Source organism: Penaeus japonicus, unplaced genomic scaffold (genome assembly GCF_977035675.1).
Source record: "Penaeus japonicus unplaced genomic scaffold, GWHDUDI00000001_assembly GWHDUDI00000039, whole genome shotgun sequence".
NCBI classification, from domain to species: domain Eukaryota; kingdom Metazoa; phylum Arthropoda; class Malacostraca; order Decapoda; family Penaeidae; genus Penaeus; species Penaeus japonicus.
Window position 1 is genome coordinate 25461347 of NW_028234441.1, and position 22500 is coordinate 25483846.

At 36.2% G+C, this 22500-nt stretch overlaps 2 protein-coding genes across 7 annotated transcripts in view; one reads left to right on the forward strand and one right to left on the reverse strand.

Moving 5' to 3' along the window:
* The window catches only part of Csas (CMP-sialic acid synthase), a 16108-nt gene extending 12560 nt beyond the window's left edge, over window positions 1-3548 (forward strand). The window contains exon 7 of the mRNA XM_086533653.1: window positions 1-3548. This exon is cut by the window's left edge and continues 56 nt beyond it. The gene's annotated coding sequence lies outside the window, so the exon portion shown is untranslated.
* dia (diaphanous related formin 1) overlaps window positions 112-22500 on the reverse strand; it is a 33637-nt gene continuing 11248 nt past the window's right edge. For 2 of the 6 annotated variants that reach the window (XM_043032046.2, XM_043032047.2), the window contains exons 5-11: window positions 22219-22424; window positions 19957-19968; window positions 16285-18564; window positions 14757-14940; window positions 13578-13821; window positions 6993-7077; window positions 112-6422 (exon numbers count right to left, since the gene is read on the reverse strand). In XM_043032046.2, coding sequence (XP_042887980.1) covers window positions 6245-6422; window positions 6993-7077; window positions 13578-13821; window positions 14757-14940; window positions 16285-18564; window positions 19957-19968; window positions 22219-22424 — 3189 coding nt within the window. In that variant the 3' untranslated portion in view covers window positions 112-6244. Of the gene's footprint in view, window positions 6423-6992; window positions 7078-10773; window positions 10799-12092; window positions 12168-13577; window positions 13822-14756; window positions 14941-16284; window positions 18565-19956; window positions 19969-22218; window positions 22425-22500 lie in introns of all 6 variants that reach the window. The other 4 variants (XM_086533645.1, XM_086533646.1, XM_086533648.1 and 1 more) reach the window with 4 other exon arrangements.

Genomic DNA, 22500 nt, shown 5'->3' on the forward strand with positions numbered 1-22500 from the left:
GGGGGTCATTTGTGAACACAGGATACACCATACTAAAGTTATGTTCTTTTCTACTACATTAGAAGTAGATTTGCATTAAAAAAAACATAGGGATAAAAATAAAAGACAAAGAACTAAGCCATAGTTTATTACATGGTTAATAATGGTAACATTATGATGGATTTTCCTCTTTACAAAAGTACTCTATAAAAATATGTACAAAAGGTTCTGCCTTCAATGTTTAAAAAGAGAATAGCCAGTAGATTTTTTTTATTATTATTATTGCGTAGTTTAATGGGCTGTATGTAATAAAAATAAACTTTCCACTATTATGTACAACAGTTTATATTGTATCCAATTGGCCCCTTGTACTTTCTTGTGCTAGATGGAAATCACTTTGTTGGAATTTTGTTTCTTGTCATACCAAAGAGCATTGATAGAGGAAGCAAGCAAATTAAATGAGAGGTGTACCACCAGGAAAAATATTGGTGCATGGAATAAAGGAAAAGGGTGAAAAAAAGAAGAAGAAAAAGGAGATGCATCTTTCTTAATTGTATTGCTCTGATGTGGAGGAAGAGGGAGAAGGATAGGAAAGGAAAGAGGGAAAGGGAGGGAGGAATGAGATAGAGGGAGAGGAAGAGGGAGTGAGAGAGAGAGAAACAGAAAGAGCAAAATCAAAGTAAATAAAATCAAACAAAACACACACGTTTCCCTGGAATGAAAGTGTGTCCTGACATGATCAACTTTTCCCATGAACCAGAATTCAACCCGAACCCAATCCACTATGGTACTTCTGCTACTAAAGACGAAGTTACACACAAGTGCATCTCAAGGGTGAATATGCACCAACATCCATGTATACATTCAAACTATACATACTTGTAGAGTTCACATTCAAACATGCACAGGAGCAACTTCACCCAAAGGCCCTAAAATAAAGCTTTAAATATTCTAATGCCAAACAGCATTTGCCTGCAGCTCCTGATCACTGTTTTGCTAAAAGGTTTTATGCAGTGCTTGAAAGAAAGCTTGGTGGAATCATGCAGGAGAACAAGAAAACCAAAAGCTCATTTCTGGGGAGTGGGGGGGGTGGGGAATTCTATTAATTTTCTTTGGAAAACTGCTCTACTAAAATACCCTACCTCCTTTCCTTTCCAAAGTTGAAAAGTCTACTACCTTTTCTATTAAGCAAAAATTTAAAAACCACCTAAAATTCATTCCAAGAGCTGGCAATTTCTTTTTTCCTTTTTTTTTTTTTTTTTAACACGTTAACGATGAGGCTGTTTTGGCTCCAAATGGTCGAAACGCCTGGATATTTCAAACGCGTAAGCCTAACGCCTCTGGATTTTTGCCCGCACTTGCCACGGTAAAGCGCCATACGTCTGATCACCTGGTGCAACGGCCAGAAGGATAGCCATGACGAAATATCTCGTCCCTGGCGGCTGACGCTGCCACCACTTATCGTGATATCTTGTCACCTATCGTTAATGGGTAAAATACTCCTTCATACAAGCACCATTAAAACTATCTTCAAAAACAAGTTCATGTGCTAAGAAAGATGCTGAGGTGTGTGCATTCTCAAACATGTGAATACCAATTTGAACATTTCATAACATTCTTCATTTAACATATAAATACTTCTTATCAAACTGTATTTCATATCCAATTCAGCTTTTATCACATTACAACATTTTCCTCTTCTCAAGTTTCTTCAACTTTCTGGTACTTTTTTTCTTTACTATTGATGAAAAGTTAATAAAAGAAACAAGAAAAAATAAAAAATATATATAGAAACAGAACGGTTTTCTTTATCAAAAGCAATATAATTCAGAGCACCTTTTTTTACTTAAACCATCAAAAAGAAACATTATCTGTAAAACACATGATGCACCTTACACAATATCACAGCTCACTCTTCAATGTAACTGTCTGAGAAAAACAATAAGAATAAAAATAATCAAAAAATAAAAACGCAATATTGAAATACTCATTTTCTACACAGGAAAAAGCGTACTGGTGCTATGATACAACAGATGTGCGGGTAATAAATATATAATAATTAATAAAGGTCAAGCAAGTAATATCACTAGGATGAATTTTAAAATTCAAAGCAATATGAAAACAAATAATAATCATTGGAAAAAAAAAAAAAAAAAAAAAGTCTTCTAAATGGATATTTCAAGTCCTTTATAATTATTGCAGTAATAAATAAAAATAAAAAGTACACATATAACAAAAGCATAAAATAATATAAATAAAAAATATTTGGGGTGCTTGGTTTCATTTCCAAATAAATGCACTTCAAATACACACTGAAAACAGGTTGAAAAAAAAGAGAAAAAAAGAAGAAAAAAATGTCTGTGCTTTCAAAATATAGGATTAAATGAAAAGAACTCTAAACTTCTCTGACATGCTGATTTATCAACATAATCACTCAAAAGGAAGATATATATACTGGCAGCTACAGAAGTGAGCATATTACTGCTACAATGGCTCCTACTTCCATTAAGGCTATACACTGTGAATGAGCAAAGTAGTATATATTACTATGACTGCCAAGCTGTGGTCGTTTCCACCATGACTCGTGCGTTCATGTATCAAGAGGAAATATCTATGATAAACTGGCAGCTAGATGTGATCTGAGGGAAAAAAAGATACTTGAATATGTGTTATCATCAAACAATACAAAGACATTCCAAAAGAACTCTCTTTTACATATATAAATATAATTACATACCAAAACTTATATACACAGAGAGCTGTTTAATGGCACTTTAAACAGAAGGAAGAAATGTTGCGTGTTACAATACAGCAAGTCAGACTAAATCACTATGACACCACAGCAGAGGTCTCATAACACAGGGCGGGTAAGATAATGCAGATCTACGTGAGACAATATTTAGGCACTACGCAAGTTTCCGTTATAGCGTGAGGCTAACTTTGGCCTCTCCGTTGAGATAGTTCCATGTACTCCAGTGAGGACCTTGGCTTAATATTCTGATTTGTTTTCGTTCACATCTAAATAAATCAAGATAATGAGAGATACCATAAAAGAAATTGTATCTAATTCATTATTAAATGCTTTGTTAAAATTGAACACTTGATGGCACATTTTTCTATTCAAAAATCCAGTTGGTGTTTTGGACCTTTCAATCACAATTATATTGGCGTAACTGCAAATAAAAGACTAGCTGCAGTTGTTCAAGATTCGTTGTTTCAATTTAGCGTTTATCTTCACAAAGCCTCCCGTAACAGTTTCTTATTAAAGTAAAAGATAAAACAAGACAACAATCTCTGTGTTGTTAAGTTCATGACATTACCAAAAAGAATGTGAAGAAAGAGGAATACAAATAAGAACATGAACAATAAGGAGAAACAAGAAAAAGAAAAAGAAAAGAAGGAGGAAAAAACATAATATTTACTAGTCTTACACATGAACATGTGTTTGTAGATAGACAAAATAAAAAAAAAATGAAATAAAGACAGAAAGAGAGAGAGAGAAAGAGAGAGAGGCATGTTTCTGAACAACAATAAAATTCTGTGCACCACATCAATAACCAATGTTGTTTCTCTCTTTCTGAAAGGAAGCACTGACAATTATACATTTGCTCCATGTGATGACCACAAATTATCAAAATTTATATGTGTGGCATAGAAGTACACATGGGGAAAAGGTAAAAAAAAAAAAAAAAAAAAAAAAAAAAATCTTGTACCTGCATTTTTTCAATTCCCCCAAAACTGCGTACACATTCATTATCATCAACTCACTAAAATATCTGGAAAGGGAGATTTCCCAACTACAAAGACAAGAGGTATAAGGTGGAAAAGAATGACACAAAGGAACACTAATCCACATACAGGTGCTGCAAACTGCAAATGCATTTACCAAAAGAACCAATCTCTATGGAAAAAAATTAAAATAACCCTTGTTTAAAAGGCAAGGAAGTTCAACTGACACTTTCTTTTTTTCTCTCAAAGATAAAACTCAAAAGTCCCATTTGGATAAATATATAATGGAAGACCATTTACATGAAATGTGCTTACGAAATAAGCACTTAACACCACTTTGTAAATTACTGGAGACAACGTCATACATGTTGCAATGTTAAAAACAGCCTACAACATCATCTCTGGAGATTGTACCTTACATATATATATCTTTTCTTATTCTTTCCAAACAATGAAAATTCAGCCATATCCAACAGGATGGATAACTTCTGAACGAACTCGTACGTGCATTCTGTGGAAATTGTGGTTTCGAACCCTATGTCTGTAACGGTATTTTGAACACATATGGCCGGTATATTGTAATAAATCACAGGAGAGTTGAGGGTAGGGAGGTAATTCTGGGGAATATTCTAGAACGGAATCAACTTAAATGGCAGGGAAAAAGGAATTTCCCTTGATTTTTCTTTAGCTCCAGATACACATATATACATACGTAGAAGAGAAATAGAGAGAAAGAAATAAGAACAAGAAAAGAAGAAAGTAATCACAGAAGGGAAAGTCAATAGCAAAAGCAATTTAAAATTTAAAATTTCCAGAAAGGGAGAGGAAAAACTGTATCTATTCCCCTCTAAAGTGATTGCGTTTTGATATAAAAAAAAAGAAAGAAAGAAAGAAAAAAAAAATCAGTTTTTGTCAGTCTCACTGACTAATCCATGGAACTTGTAACCATATTACATAATGCATTTTTCTTTTCTTTCTTATATTTGACATCTCACAGGTACAAGAGGAATGCTATGATTTATGTACAATTCACACCGTCATCGAATAGAAAATAAAAATCAGACGTAAAAAAAAATCTTCAGACATGAGACAGACACAGAAACAAATCAAGGCACAAGCTTAATGCATCAGTACAAAGGCCTGAATATTACAGCTTCAACGGTATCACAAATTGTTTTCATTATTTCATTCTGTAGTGCAACATCACTGCAAACTCTTAAAACATACGTTAGTTGAGAGAGAGAGTGAGAGAAAGAGAGAAAAGAACAAAACAAAATAAAAAAGTGAAAAAAGTGGAAAAGCCTCGAGATCCCCCTGCACAAACGGAAGGCATGGAACAGCAGGGGGAACTCCTCTATTCTCACAAGAGAAAATACGTTAAAAGCGCAGCAGTATCACGAGAGATATGTTGCATCCCCGTGCACAAGGACGTGCAAGTGCATGTGTCGAGACGTTCAAGAAACGCACGAACGCACACTCACGCGGACAGGTCAGTACGCACAAGGGTTTTCGCAACTGGAGGATACCTACAAAAATTATCTTGTTACAACACTACTTTAGAAATCAAGAATTATAGCGTACGCCCACAGGGTGTATTAAAAAGGATCACTCTTTACTTGCTTGCACAGAAAGAGCCTGTCATAATAAGTAAAGAAAAAAGAAGAAAAGAGAAGAAGAGGAAAAGGAGAAGAAACAAGAAGATACAGAAAAAAATTATAGCAAAATAATATTAATAAATCAATGGGCACCTAGTTCACCTGGGACAAAGTGGGATCATTCCCTAATATAGGAATCCCTTGTTGGTTAGCTTAGAATAACAACCCTTTACTTATTTTCTCCATTGCTTTTCCAGTTATCTGTTGATTTTAATATTCTATTTAAAGTTGGGATATGAATGGAAGATATGACATGTTTCAATCATGTATGTTTGTGCATGTATGTATGTATGTATGTATCTATATATCATAGTAATATATAATGATTATAATAATGATAATAATGATGAAAACATTATCAATAATACAAACAATAAAAACAAAATTACTTAAATAGGCCACTGATCTATATAGGAAACCCTGTTCTTATCTAAGTAAACCCTAAACTATAAAAAAAAAAACAAGCTATCTACTGTAATGCATTCAACTGAAGGTCCAGCAATCCTCTCTATTGAATATGTTCATCGAGATACACTTTTTTTTACTGGCAATATTTCCCACTGAACTATCTAGTATAAATATCAATATCTTTTAAATATATAATTCTCTCTAATCTATACATAAGGGGAAAAAAATAAAAATAAAATAATAATATCAAAAGTAATGACATGAAAAAGATGGTGCTGACAGAAATAAGAAATACCAGCAGCGAATTAACAATAATAATATCAATAATAATAATAAAATTGACAAATATAATTATCATAATGACAATAATAATAACTCTAATAATCATAATAATAATAATATCAACAGATATAAATGCAGACACAAGTCCCTCTAAACGTTTCCCGCAAGTCTCTTTCTTTTTGCTTCTCTCTCTATAATTCCCGCAGTCTTTGCAGCAAGGCGTCGGAGGAGTCCCCGTTGACAGCATTCTGCTGCTGGTTGAAGCTCCTGTCACGCGACTCCAGACCCGTTGGGAGGCCTGGCCGTCGCGTGCGAGGACGGGATGACCGTGCTGGCTGATTCTCCACATCCACATCAATTGTGTCCGTCCTGTCAAGATGATCATGACAAAATCAAATATTCATAAGAATAATAAGAATCTTTCTTACTAAAATTCTATTAATGAAAATAATAAAAGATAATCACAATATCAATACCAATAATGAAAATATACAAATACAAAAATAGGCAAAAATAAAATCAATAATTATGCAAATAAAGTCTACCTATCAACTTTTAATCTTACTTATCCTATTCTTTTTCTGTCCTTTTGTATAAAGTGTATAATATCAGATTAGTCAAGAGAAATATCAGATGCTAGAATGACTACTTTTCAACATAAGAATATGGACACTATGTTGGCAGTTTCTAAACAAAGAAAAAATTATCAAGCAGCTAAATACACTCAAAACATTTCCTCATCTTTGCTCAAGCTACAATTCTTCCATAGGTATTAAATCGATTCACACATACTTGCATCATCATCAAGCTCTATACTCTCTCACACACTTTCAGTTCAAGACAAACTACACATAACCAATACACACACACAATACAAAACCTATGTACAACCACACCCTCCAATTTCCTCACACACACACATATATATCCACTACTCACAATTTTATCTCTCTGTTGCTAGTTGGCGACTGTGCGGCCAAACCGGAACGCGACCGGCTCCGATTCAGCTGGGCCCTTCTCTCGGCTGTCGAACAAAGCAATGCATGAGCAAGAGGCAAGACAGGTGTGGGGTACATGTGATTAATAGCTATAAGTTTCATTTCTTTTCTTCAAAGGAGATAATATATATCTATATATATATCATGATATATTTTACTTTCTTAAAGAGTTCCATATCTGAATGTAGTATCTAGCCTAAATAAACTGTACAATGACTTAAGGGATTATAGGTAAAATTAAGAGATAAAATGTTAACAGCAATGATCATCCAAAAACAAAGTCCAATATTAATGTCAATACCTATGAACATCTTACAAAACAAAGGTAAAATCAAATAAAAAGCAAAATCAACGGTAGTTATCACGGGCATTTTAGTGACGATGCCTCCAATCTTTGTCCTTAGATATTAACAGATTCCCAAAATCATCATTACTATTAACATCATTATCAATATACATTAAAAATTGGATAATTTAATGTTATGTTATGCATCCAAGACGATCATGTCGACACAATTCATGTTAGTGCACTCGAAACGTAAAATTTGTATTTACAGACATTAATCTTTTAGATTTATTGGTTATCCGAGAACACGTGAGAGAAATTCATATCGTAATGTAATAACAACAATGATGATAACAATAACAATAATAATAATAACAGTAACAATGAAAAAAAAAGAAGGAATAATGATAACAATAATAATAATAATGAAAGATAACACCATCTATCTATAGTGCAGTGGTGCTCCAAGTCAAACATAAGGAGAGAGTGGACAAGCATGTGAACTAATGAACCACTGGTGACATGCCAAAAAATAAATAAATAAGTACAAAAAAATAATCAACAAAGCAACCATAATGACCGTCGTTTGGATATGATGGTCAATCTTTGTGATCCATATAACTTTACTGTTTTCCCTATTTCAGTGCACAAAGGAAAGGGAAAAAAAAAAAAAAAAAAAAAAAAAAAAAAAAAAAAAAAAAAAAAAAAAAAAATAATATATATATATATATATATATATATATATATATATATATATATATATATATATATATACACATATATGCATCTAAAATAAGATAAATCTATATTTGAATAAATAAATACAATTATCTATCTATTTATCTTCAATATTGCAAAAAAAATGAATGATCAAAAATGAATGTCAAAACCCAGGCACATCACAGTAGGTTGTATCACCTTCCTGAAAAGGTATACCACAGCCAAAGTATAAAGAACTTTTCTTTTATAAAGGTTGGTCAAACTAAATGACTATGATATGAGTGCATAATCGAAACACTTTCTCTTCACTAATTGGGGAGTAATTACTTTAATAAAAAATGATGTATCGCGAGAGCGGCAACAGTGATGGAATGAGCAAGAGTATGTATGGAGAGAAAGTTAAGTCATATTATACTTGAGGGTAACTGTCCTTTATAGTTGAAAATTAATAAATCAATTGATAAAAAAAAAGAGGGAGAAAAAAAGAAAAAAAAAGAAAACAAAGAAGAAAAATCCAGAATAAATGAGATTAATCAAATTACTTTTGCTTGGTATTCAGGGAAAAGTAAATGAAAGATAAGGAGAAAGCGAGGGAGAGGATGAATCTTATTGTTTAATAAAATATACTTGGAAAATGGTCATGTCAGTTACCCCTTTTACTTCAAAATAAAAACATAAAACTGGAAAAAAGTGAATTAATATATGAATAATTGGAAGGAAGGTAATACAAGAACTACAGTGAAACAAGATTTTTTGACTATCATGAAGAAGAAAAAAAAAGGGAAACAAGATAGCAAGGAAAAAAGAATGAAAACACTCACTTTCAACTTCCACACAGTTTTAAAAAACATTATTGGTACTATTAATATGCAAAGCATTCAAATACATTAAAAAAGGTAAAAATATTCATCCCTTTCTTCTTACTTACATCAATCTGATCAAAGCTAATCAATTTCTTTATTTAGGCGTACTCCTCTTTTTTGATATTCATAATTCAATTCCCCCGATGAAAGTTTTTGGTTCACACGAAATTAACCCACACAGGACGGGTGGTACAGCATGTGTACCGCGCATTCAAGCCAGTTGTTGCCGCACAGTAGTTATTGTGCCAGCCACAATTTTCAATTGATTAAATAATCGAACGCCCCGGGCATTGGGGATTTTCCTAGGGGAATGGGGAGGGGGGGGTTAATATGTGGGTTGGCCCCTTTCTATTGAATTCATCTTATTTCCCTCAAAACAGGAATGCAAATGACAACAAAACATTAGCCCCTTTTAACCCAGTCACAATGGATGATGTGATATAATGTCGTCAGAATAATGCCGACATGATGGATGATGTCCTATCACGTCATGAAGTTACGCCATACATAAACCTCGTACAGAGTTCTGTTTGTACATCCACAAAGCTGCGTGCGCTTGCCACATTGCCAGAGGGAGTGGAATCGGCCAAATGTACGCCCCGTTAAGAGAGGGTTAATTATGGCCTAACAAGAGCTAAAAATAACGAAGTTGTATTTTATCTTGAAAAAAATCAGCATATATAATTTCCTCTTAACGTTAAACAGTAAACAGTGCATCTTGAAACGCCATATTTCAAAGATGAACTTTTTTAGAGTTCACTTACTCTAAAATCTGTTTCAACATGCACTACTCTTCTCCATTTGGCATGTAAAGTTCAGGCATCAGGCAATATGATGTAATGTTAAAGAAGAAGAAGTTGGTTTGGAAGAGTAGGAGGAAGAGGAGGCAGAAGAGGGTGAGACAGTGAAAGATGAAAAAGAGAAAGAGATATAGAGGGAGGGAAGGAGGAGGTGAGGAGGAGAGAGACAGGAAGAAGGGAGGGAAAGGGAAAGTGAGTGAGGAAAGGAGGAAGAATGAATGACAGTGAATGAATAGAGATAATGAAATAAAGCACACACAAACACACACAAAAACATACATAGTTTCAGGAAATATAAAAGGTAAATAAAGATGAAGAAGAAGAAGAAGAAAAAAAAATGTTTAAAGCTTGAAAATACAGACACAGGAAGGAATCTTACTTCCCTGCACTCGCAAAAATGATAAAAGCCTTGTCCTTCTCAAAAATAATATACAAATGGGTGAACAAAGCAAAATAAAAATCAAATGATAAGAGTCAACAACTAACAAATAAATGAACAAGTAAACAAATAAAGGAATCAATTAATAACTTAAACATATATTACAAGTGAATAAATAAAACCCTCTCTTCCTTCACCATTTGATCCCAGGATGCAATTGGCAGTGCTTGGGTGTGTAAAGCAAGCAAGCTTCATTAATTAATATAGTAGCACAGTTATCATAACTGGAGAATGTGGAATTCACTTGATACAGTAGTTAACATGACATTACATTGCATGGTTTAAGTGAATTGGTAGTGATTACACAAACATACAAACACACACACATACACACACAAACACACACACACATACATGTGCGCCTGTTAAAAAAAAATAATAAAAAAATCTATATCAAAATTTCCACATCCTCCACTTCCTTCCCCCTTAAAAAAAAAAAAAAAACTATCAAAATAATATTGCATAAACTGAAACCACAAAAGCATATTAACACACGGTGACAGGTGCACGTAAGAAGAAGAAAGGGGGATGGGGGTGGGGGGTGGGCAGAGGGGAGGGGAGAGTCAAACTCTACAAGCAGGCAGTGACACACAATTCATGGGGTCTTGTCTTACCCACAATGGACAAGCTGGCTCCTCCCTGTCAGGTGTGAAATGTCACAGGAATGAGTGAGCAAACAAAACAAAAAGAAAGATTTATAGTAGTAGTCAAAGCACAAGCCTGCATATTTTTCCCCCCATACATAGCCTGAATGTCTGTTTTCTTTTTTCTTTTTGTTTTTTTGTTTTTTTTAGCGTGTTGGCCCCTCAAGCTGGATCCGATTTAATTGTACTATTTATACATGAAAGTAAGATTAGCAGTAAAACCTCTTTCAGTGCCATTTCCTTGAAGCATTTACTTGATCTTTTTTATTCTTTTTTTTTTCTCTTCTCTTTCTTTAATTTTTAATTTTCCTAACAGGCTGCCAAGTAAGCAGGTTATGTGAGATAGAATATGTGTATTGGGGTAATATTTAGGGGAAAGAGATGTATGAAGTTGTATTTTGGGGGAGGAATCTTGTGTCAAAGATGTATATTTGTCGTCTGTAAAGTCTAAGCCGTTTCCCCATTGTAAAGTCCAAGTCATCCAAAAGAGCATATTCCTTTAGTCAGGAGGAGAAGCAAAGCATTACTAATTCCTAGGAACATCAGGTAATTGTCTTTCATCCCCGTTAAATATGAAATATCTACAGCCAAGCACCCTTTCTTTGTAACTCCTCTTCCTCTTTTGCATTCGTTTCTCTTCTATCAAAACTTGGTGATACATCCTTACATTCTCAAACTCAAAAAGCTTATTCTAAATACCAATAATTTCTCCATGCAGTAGGTGTTCACATGTACAAGATTCTGTCTGCATTTGTGGCTAACTGCACCTTTAATACAGTGACCTTCAAAAAAGCCTGAATAGCCAAGAATAATGGCAATAATATAAGAATGAGAGTGGTTGCACATGCACAACTCAGGGACTCACTCTTACTGTCACAAAATCTACCAGGTCTTATACAGTTCAAATCTTACACATGGTACAACTGTACGTCAATTTTACCATTACTGGAGAATACATTTCTATAGCTATTTTAGTAAATAATTGAGTCTCTTTTCAACATGTTAAAAATAGTATACAATAGCATTAATAAGAATACTCTAAATTTATCTTAAGGCTTAAAGCATAGGTAGAAAGTACTACCTAAAATTATATATATATAGCTTAAAAAGAAAGAGAGAAAGAAAGAAAAAGTATACTGGCAATGTGAATTCCCAAGAGTATTATCATCATTAATCATTTCAATATTACTAAGCATCACCATCTTTATAACTTCTCCATTACATTAATTTCAATTTTTCTTTTTTACCTTTGTCTTAAAAAAAACTTTTTTTTTGCTTCTTAATCTTACTCTGCTCTTTTCCCGTCCTACGACTGCAGAAGTGTACCAGCGCCTTTGCCCACTTGCGACAACCCGAGCCTAATTCTGTGTTTGATTTTTTTTGATGTTTCAAGAGAGACAAAACCAAGTTGTTTGTGAGGACTTTGTGGCATAGAAGATGCATCTGTTTGTGTGTCACTATCACATTTACGAATGACAATGACAGGTGGATCCCTAGTGTGTTCATTCAATTATATAAACATTGCGAAAAGATGTTGAAAAGAGTATATCTATATCTACATCTACATATAAATTTGTATTTACTATTCTTATACCTACCCTAAAAACTTATAAGACTATTCATAAAAGAAAAACATAAACAGGAGTGCAGATTTCCTATATATGTATAGATCTTTTAACCAAGCACTCTCCACACGGCACTGCAAAGAGGTTTCACTACACAATGCTAAATCATCAATTTTTTTCTTTTTAAACACTATTCAGACTTGCTGGGAGTCTTCTAAGTAACATCTGTGAATAACATACGCCGAGTGGAGTATGAAAAAATAAAAGATAAATAAAATAAAAGAAAAACAAAAAACAAATTATACCTGAAAGACGAACAAGGCACACTTGTGGAGAAAGAAATATGAATAGGACAACAACAACAAAAAATAATAACAATAAAATGGACAAGGCACTGAAATAAGAGCAAAATAAATCATGGATTAGCCCACACACAGACAATGAGAATATATCAATCTTCAAGAACTACAATAAAAATCTGTAAAACAAGGAAGGACTTACTGAACATGGAATGAACACAAAACAAAACAGAACAAAAGAAGAAATTATAATACTCTCAATTTCTCTGAGCTGTAAAAAAAGAAAAGAAAGAATAACAGAAGGATTGGCAAATGTTTTATGTACCATTTTATGACCAGAATAGAAGAAAACGACAAAGAATACACCAAACTTTCTTCCCTGTACTTTACTATAGAACTATCCTTACTTCTATGACATTTCCCCTCCTAAGGATCTATTCTAAATGAAGAATGTAGATCAAGGTAAGCATCAAATAATTCTTTTTATGCTTTGCTTTCTTTGTCACAACTTCAATCATCTATTTGAAACTCAAGAGTCAAGCTGTTTGTTGATGTTCCTAATATTATGTCCTTATGTATAAAGACTTCCAACTTTCTTATCTATAGCTATCCAAGTTACTAAAAGAAAGATGAAAGGCTATGTTAAAGATTGAAAAAAGAAAAAGAGAGAGAGAGAGAGAGAGAGAGAGAGAGAGAGAGAGAGAGAGAGAGAGAGAGAGAGATATCATATTTAAAAAAAGAATGGCTGAAAGAGAATGGAAAAAACACCAGAAATAATCTATCTATAAACAGAAAAGACAAAAGAAAGAAAGAGAGAAATGACAAAAGAAATAAGGTTGAAAAATATTGCCCCCTAATATGCAGCTCCAGTTAAAATCAATAAAATCAAAACCTTTGTGCGTCACCCTACCTGTTGTTTTGCCCGGTCGCCTCCTACGTCCCGCTCCCATGACGTCGAAGGCCTGGCCCGTGTTGATCAGTTGCATCAGCTGATCCACAACCTCCGTGTTGCTCTGGTCGTTCGTGACGTCATGGAGGGCCCGCTGCCGGTTGTCTCTCTCTGCACGCTCCACCTTCTCCCGTTCTGCACGCTCCTTGGCGTCGCGGTCCCTCTGCCTCTTCTCCTCCTCTTTGATGATTTGTTCTTTGGCTTGCTGTTGGGGGTGGGGTGGGACAGGGTGGGGGGGAGAAAAACAAGTATTTTGTTGAGGGAGTTTGGTGGTTGAATATGGTGGGATTTGTAATTGCCTTGTAATGCTGAATGAGTGCTTGCAATATTTCTGTCAAGCATTGTAATGCAGAAATATTTCATATGACAGAAAAACACACCCATGATTATATAAACTAAATTCGGTATCGGATGCATAACCAAGAACCGAAACTCAAAAAAATACATGAAAACATTATACATCCCTCTTCCTCCCCATGCTGCAGACCATTGCACAGATCATATAACTCACATTCAGAGTATCTAGTGCAAAATGCAACCATACCACTGGGATCATGGGGCACCAAGATGCTCCAGAATCACACTTAAATATCACTTCAAAAAGAAATGAACAAATAAAATATAATGAAAACCAGGAGTTTCAGGTAATTGCAGCATTCACATGGCATTGCAGGAGATGAAAAGGTATTGCAAGAATGCAGAACAGTTGCTGAATTAAGATGACAAATGAAGCAAGTCCACTTACATAAACTTCATCTAGTAATAAGTGCGGGAAAATTAAAGGTATGAAAAAAAAGTAAAAGTAAAAACTTTTATCTATTGATGATCATTGAAAAAAGAAAAAAAATGAAAGAAAGAAAGAAAAAATATCAAAATATATTTCTGTAATAGCATTTGACTAAATCAATTAAAAATAACACAAGCTATATGTGAGTCTTACCTAAAACAAGGTTTCTTCCAAATGATACTAAATTAACAATTATTTTTAAAAACATCAAAGAAAAAAGTAAACCCAAACCTTATAATACCTTCTGGCTCACCAAATACTGAGAATAAAAAAGAAAAGAGGAGAAAACTCAGAGAGGAGATAAAAGGGGAAAGAAAAAAGAAAGAAACAAACAAAAAGCCTATAACACTCACTTTATATAAAGCAATAAACTCGTTGATGTCCCTGAAGAAGTCCTCTTGCGAGTACTTATTGACCTCAAAGGTGAAGAGGTCCGACACTTGCACGAACCTCTTCTGCATCATGTCAAACTCCGTCTCCAGAAGCGCCACGTCCTCTTCGGCTGTCTGGTGGAACTCATCGAACTTCTCTTTAAACCTGGAAGAAATTTTCCATGGCTCTGTCAGTCTATGGCAAGGTGCGAGTGGAAGGGGTGTGGGAAGTACCGAGTATTGCGAAGTACCGCTGGTTGGCGCAAGCACATTTTCTCAGACCATGACCATTTACTTAGACCAGTGGGGAGCATGTGGCAGTGGTTACAAGCAATAACAATAATAGCAATAATAAAATAATAATAAGAACCTATGTGTATATATACACATGTAGTATTTCTTTAAACACACAAATGCACAAATACACATACTAATAATGATAGTCATGATGACAATGATAATAAGTAATATTCACTGTTATTATCTTCTCTGATATTTATAGTGATTCTACTACTACTAATAGCAATAACAGTAAAATTTGTCAGATAATTTTCAATGTAATATCTAGTACTAAAGATGATGTCACCAATTTCCTCAACATTAACCCTTTAATGACAGTGTGTCACACCTGTGTGACACGGCTAAATGCCCGATGACGGGGCACACACCAGTGTGACGTTCCCCATGCAATATTGCATAGGCCCGGCGTAGGGGGTTTCCACTTATCGCTGGGCCCGTCGGGATAGGGTTAATATCAATAATAAAAATAAATTAGCCCATATCTCAAATAAAATATTTTGCATATTTGCCAAGCAGCTATTCATATTCAAGAACTTCAAGATGCACCACACAGCCAACATGATATATTTAACCCTAAAATATATTTTCACCATACAACCCCGCTTAATAACCAATCTTTTATCTTCTATTCATAATTGCAGATGGTATTTCCTAGCCTTTCATACAATAACTTTAATATGTCTATTAAACATTTTAAAGATTAAGTGACATATTAAAGGCATTGTAAATGTTGTTGGTTTTGCTTTTTAGTATAATTATTATTATCACTGATTGGGAGATTTTGATCCCATGTTGAACTTTGCGTTCTGCTATGAATTTAATCTATTGCAAAGTACAATGAAAAGCAGGTGAGACATATTCAAAACTGTGCTGCCATGCAATTTGTCTTTATGCTGTTTGTACTGTAATTACCATTCATCTGCACCTGAATGCAATAACGAGCACAAAAACTCTTTTGGCAAGCTTACATCCCTGAACAAACACCTCACTTACTGGTGAAGTATGGTGAAGGGGAAGAAATTATATATCTACTCTATAATGGAAGGAAGGGAGGGAGGGGGATGCTTACTTAACATATGAAACTAAGGAGATGACCTTTCTTCATGCCAAGCAATGAGTTATTTTGTTATGATGACCTAACATATAATCAGTTTCTAATAATCCTTTTGACATATGTATCCCCCTTTCTGCTATGTAAAATATTACGTACTTATCTTCTGGGTCTTGTTTTGTGTGTCTCTGAAGATCGTTGCCGATGTTCTTGATCTCCTTCTTCATCTTGGCGATATTGGCCTTCACCGATTCCACGTTTACCCTTTCTGCATCGGAGAAATGCAAGAGGCCGTCTTCGAAGTCAGCGCTTTCTGGCTCCTCCTTCAGCAGTGTCTCCGCCAGGTAATGCAACAAGGTGTGGCCATCAGCATTTTTCGTGTTTGACAGCTTGGGCAGGAAACTGATGTCGAACCCTAGGGTGTCAGCATTCCTGGAGCCGGCATTGAGAACGTTGCCAAACTCGAGGATGTATGACATTATCCTCTCAAACTTCTTGGAGTTGATGAGCTCATCCAGGGCGGCTTTGGTGTTCACAATGTCCAGCCGGGTTTCCTTGACTAATGATGGGTAGTCTGTCTTGAAGGCCAGGTTCTTGAGCAGTGGCATCAGTTTCTTGATCTTGCCGATTCTGTGAAGGAAGCGCTCACCCTCCGCAAGGTCTTCCTCTGGGTCCTCCAATGATGTGATCTTCTTGATGACTTCGTGATCCGGCATGGCCATGATCAACGTCTGCAGCGTGGATGAGTCGGGTGAACCAGTGGAGTCCACACAGAGAATGGACTCGTCGCACTGGAGGATGGCCAGCCGGATGTCGTCCAGGCTCATGTGCTTGAACTGACCTCGGAGGGCAATGGACAGGTTCTGGTTGGTCTTCTGGTCCAGCACCCGCAGCTCTTTGTCCTTCTTCGTAGCCTTCTCCACCTGCTCTACATTCTTCTTCTTTACCTGCTTCACAGCAAACCTTTCGCTGAGGTCCTTCAACACGTCCTGCTTGACCTTGATGTCCTTCTTGTTGAGGCGAACCCATAAACTGTTCTCGCTCATCTTGTTGGGCGTTACTTTGTTCCACTGAAGCCGTTTGGTTTGGGCGGGGGGCTTTATTGTCTTCTTTAACGTCATGCCGTACGGCAGGGTTTCCATGGGAGGTCTCATTGCAGGCATGCCTGGAGGTGGAGGTGGACCCATTCCGGGAGGAGGAGGAGGTGGTCCACCCATACCTGGTGGAGGTGGGGGTGGAGGAGGTCCACCCATACCTGGTAGAGGTGGAGGAGGTGGAGGTCCACCCATTCCAGGTGGAGGTGGAGGTGGAGGAGGTCCACCCATACCAGGTGGTGGTGGTGGTGGAGGAGGTCCTCCCATCCCAGGTGGAGGTGGAGGTGGTGGAGGTCCCCCTCCAGGCATGGGAGGTGGAGGAGGTCCACCACCTACCATTTGCTCTAGACCAGGTACTGTTGGTAATCCACCCTTCTTACCTGGATCTCCACCGTGTTTAAGGGCCTCTTCGTAGCGACTCTTGACCAACGACAGTTCAGCCTCTAGCTTCTGATTTTTGGTAAGAGCTTCTTCTAACTGTATCTGGTATTCTGATGCTAGCTTTTCATTCTTGTTACGGGTCTCCTCTTTGACCTGATCAAGGAGGGAATCCAACTTTATCTCAAATCTCTTAGTGGCTCGGAAATCTGGGTCACACCCATTTCTGTGTAGGACAATCTGTGAAATGCACTCCTCTATTAACTTAAAATAGGCTGCTCTGACATTCTCATCATCTCTGATAAAGGCAAGATGCTGCAAGATGGACAGGAAAGGCATCTCACAGTTGGAGTCTTGTACTTGCTGCCTGACAATCTCAAAGCAGCGTCCCAAGTCCTCCATCTCGTCCACATGAGTGAAGAAGCGATCTTGCCAGTCCTCGAAGTCCTCCTTCCTCGAGTCATTGAACACCTTCAGCTGCGTCTTCATGTCGCTGTGCTCGCTGCTTCTCAGGATCTCCAAGAGGTCCTGCAGGCCCATCCTCATGAACTCGTTCCGCAAGTGCATCCGGAAGTCAAGGTTATCGTCAGGCACAAAGTTGATGATGGCGTTGATGAGTGAGAGGCAGCTGAGCCTTAGGGGGTCGTTGCCTTGCATGCCCAGCCCCATGATGATGGGCGTGAACCTCTCCTGCTTCTTGAGCTCCCCAACTATAGTGATGGCATCCAGGACCTCTCTGTGCCCATCCAACCCATCCTGCTGCCAGATGGGGAGACAGAAACTGCAGAGGAGTCGCAAGACCTCGAGCATGATGTTGGGTTTGGAGGGGTTGAGGGACTGTGCTAGGAGGGTGAAGCCTTCTGGTTGTCTGAAGAACTCCTTGATGCCCACAATGTTGTTGCAGATAACCTTGAGACACTTGATGGCTTCATACTGCACATTATCCCACTGACGATTGTTATTGCCACTGCAATCAAAAAGGCATTGTCAGGTATGGTTTACTGGGATGGATAGGATGCAAATCAACTGTGTATAAGAAAGCAGTACAGAGCTATATTCAACTCAGGTAAAAATACGCTAAAGGAAGACTCATTAGCATTTGCAAAATGAATAAAAATTAAACTAAGAACATAATCTTGAACTACTAGTTCACAATCAAACATCTTGAATCACAATTATACTGTGTTAATTCTGCTTGGAACTAGAATGGTCAAATTGCAAGAGAATGATGATCTTAAAATATTCCCTAATAGATCAAACACTGAAAAAATAATTCCTTCTGTAAAACTTCTTTTAAAGGTTAGATCTTTCCTGAAAATGAGCACTTCTTTTAAACCAATCACACTGCTGCAATGTAATCTTAAATACACAAGTTATTGCATTTCTAACTATGATAAAACCTGCAATTTGACCAGCTATTAAAGAAAAGAATAAAAGAAAGAAAGAAAGAAATTCTGAGACTGCCAAAGTTCTTGAATAATACACATGACAATCAGCCTTCATTTCAATTAAGCGATAGACATAATACACTGAGGGAGTGATAAAAAGATTAAAGAGAGTGGTAGGGAGATAGAAAAGGAAAGAGGGAGAGAGGAGTGGGTAGGGGAGAGGGAGGGAGGGAGAGAGGGATAGATAGATAGATAGATAGAGAGAGAGAGAAGGGGAAGAAGAGAGAGGGAGACAGAGAGAGTGAGAAAGAGAGGGAAACTGAGCTGATTCTTGACTGACTCTGCCCCCTGAAAATAACATCCTTTAACCTAGAAGCTGTTAATACCAAAAAGACAGGAAATGTACAGAGAAAAGCCAAATATACACATGTAATAATCAAAGACGTCCTGCACACAATCTCTCACTACAGATTCCATCATCAACAACTTTGGCAGAGTAACAATCACCTCATTAAAATTACTAGACAGCTGCCTCACCTTTACCAAACACCTCTAGGGGGTAGCTCTGTCTCCTACCTGCCACGAACTCCAGGATACTTATCACAATAAAAGCGGGTACTATTCTACGATAAGCTACATTCTCATGCCAAGCTCAATGAGATTTGGTCTAAACAGAAATAGGAACACCAATTTATATATACATATATATATAAAAGAGAGAGAGAGAGAGAGAGAGAGAGAGAGAGAGAGTAAAGACTACATTTAGAAAGAGAGGATTATCCACTGACAGCACCGAGAGCTATTTTCACTCTCAGTGAAATTGGTACTAGATAGCAGAGTTACAAATTTGGCCTAATTTTTTCTGAATATCCACAGTGAGCCTGGCAGAAATAGAATAACAATAAATAAAAAAAATAAAAAATAAAATAAAAATATTATGCGCTACAAATTGTGACCTTTATTTTACTCACCCTTCATGCCCACTACAGTAAAGATGTCAGCAGAGGTAACAAGAGGAAAAAAAAATCTAAAGTTAGTGACTGAAAATACTTCAGGCGGCAGAGGAGACATGCTTAAAGAATAATAAACAGATTAATTGGAAAGATGATGGAGGCATAATCTGAGAAATCTTTTCCTCTGACGGATAGATGAATAGAACTTGTGAACACTCTTAGCTTTATCTGGCCATACTGAGTTCCTTTATGTTAATGAATGGGTCATTTGCCGCTTCATGATAATAGCAAAAGTGCCACCTCTTGGCAGTGCAAGAGGGGTCAATCCAAATTCACAGTCAAGCTGCGCAAAGATGTGTTTTGAATAATTTCCATGCTTCTCTTACTCCAAAAATTTATTGAAACTTGGCATGGAGTCAAACTTGAAAGTGTTAAATAAACCCACAATACATTCACTGTCATCAAAATAATTTAAAATGGAGGCAGTGTTAAGTATTTTGTTCACAAGTGTATCCATGACTATATACATGTTATGTTACTGAAAAGAGTATAAGATCTAATGGAAGGCAAGAGAAGAGAGATTATATGAGAATTCAAATGAGAGAGAAGAAGATTATGTATGATGAGCCAGATGCAGAGGAAAATCTATGAACATATAGAGAATGTTGATACTAGAATCTTTGTGTGTGCTTGTCTACGAGACCCAGGTATTCTAACTCTCCCATAGTTCCTCTAAGAGAGATAATTTAAAAAAGGTGAAAGGACTGAAGAGGCTGACCAAGATCCGAAACATGAAATGCTGAAGAGTCCAATGCTTTGAGAAAGGGAAGCCCAGTGCGTCTAGTCCGAGACTACAGGAAAGAATGACTGCGTCACTATTCCCCCCTTTCTATCATCACCTCTAACTCTGCTTATGGCTACCAGCAACTTTACAAGGTATTTCTTAAATGTCCAACCCCATGAATTAGATGTGGCCCTAGGGTGCAGAAAGGTCTTCAAATTTATCCTTCAGAAATTCTAAAATGAAGGAAGACACACAGAACTAGAAAATACATTAGTTTCTCTGATGGTTAACAAATCAATTTGGGGCAGTGTTCATAAATACATCAGTGAATAAGAATTTCTTTTTGAAATGAGGCCAGAAAATACATCTGCACATCCAGTTACTATCACAAATATGTGAAGGGTTAAGGAGCATAAACGATACAACTAACTATTTTCTGCTGTTCTTGGTAGACTTATCTATGTAGATAAAATTATGGTGCAATAACATCCTTAAGGCATCTATTAAGAAAAAAGAAATTACAAAAGCAGTCTTAGCACTTTTTTATCTATATGTATCAACTGCTTTGATATAATGGATCTCATATGTCAATAATGCTTTGTAGCTTTCTACTGAGATTTTTTATCTTAAATTTCAGCCCACATATTAAGTGTGTATGAATGTCTGCAAGTGTGTGCACCTCTACTCTATTGATGAATGAAGTATAACTGAGATCAGAGAAAAAGATAAAGATAATAAAAAAATAAAAAAATCTAATAAAACACATCAAGTATGTTATGTGATGAAACACATTTACAATAGCAACAACACATCTTGAAAGGTAGTTCAGGTTTCATTACTTATACAGATGTTTATTTGAGAGCAAAGATTCCAAAATCAAATTGTTAGTAAGTTATTACTTAAGGGTTTTGTAAAATAAATAAAAAAGAAAAAGAAATTAATGATGACTTTAAACATTTTCTCAAACAAAGAAGGAACAAATCTAAAAAAGAGGAATGCTGCACGCACAAAAAATGAAATCAGAAAATTTATTTAAACATTATATCTGAATTTCACTACAATTAGAAAATGTAAGCTAGATACAACACTTGCTTGTGCCATATCCCATGCAGTTCTAGTCAAATGGAGCAGGAAATCTATGGACATTTAAAGGGGATACAAACTACATTAATTCCTGTAAGAGCTACACATTACAAAAGTGCAATATCTTTAAAAAAATTTTTTTGGCTTATTGAAACTAGGTACTGATAAAACCTGATAATAATAATTACCTCTTTCTAAATTTCCGAGGGATGACCAATAACCATACCTTATCAGCAATGGGTACTTTTATATTCATATCTTCATATCAACATCTAAAAATTTAGCTCAGGCTTGGATTCAGCCAACAGGCTTCAGCTACATGCAACTCAAAAACCAATGTGGGAACTCGATTAGGAAAAAAAAAATCAATAAAATCATATAACACAATCCTCAACACAAGTGACAACTCCTACCTCCTGTAACACTCATTCAGGATGGAGAGCAGGCACTTGAGGCCCTTTTGCGCAAACTCTTGCACCCACTGGATCTTGTTGCTCCGAAGTGCCACCTGCAAGCTCTCCAGGTTTTTGAAGATGGACTTGACGCTGAGGTCGTCCCGCTTCAGGTACTCTATGTAATCCTGTGGCGTCTCCAGCCTGTGTTGTGTCTGAGCCATTACCTGTTGGGAGGGTGTATGGGGTGAGACGAGGATATCTCACACAAAAGCAATTGAGAGAGAATGCAGGACATGAAAT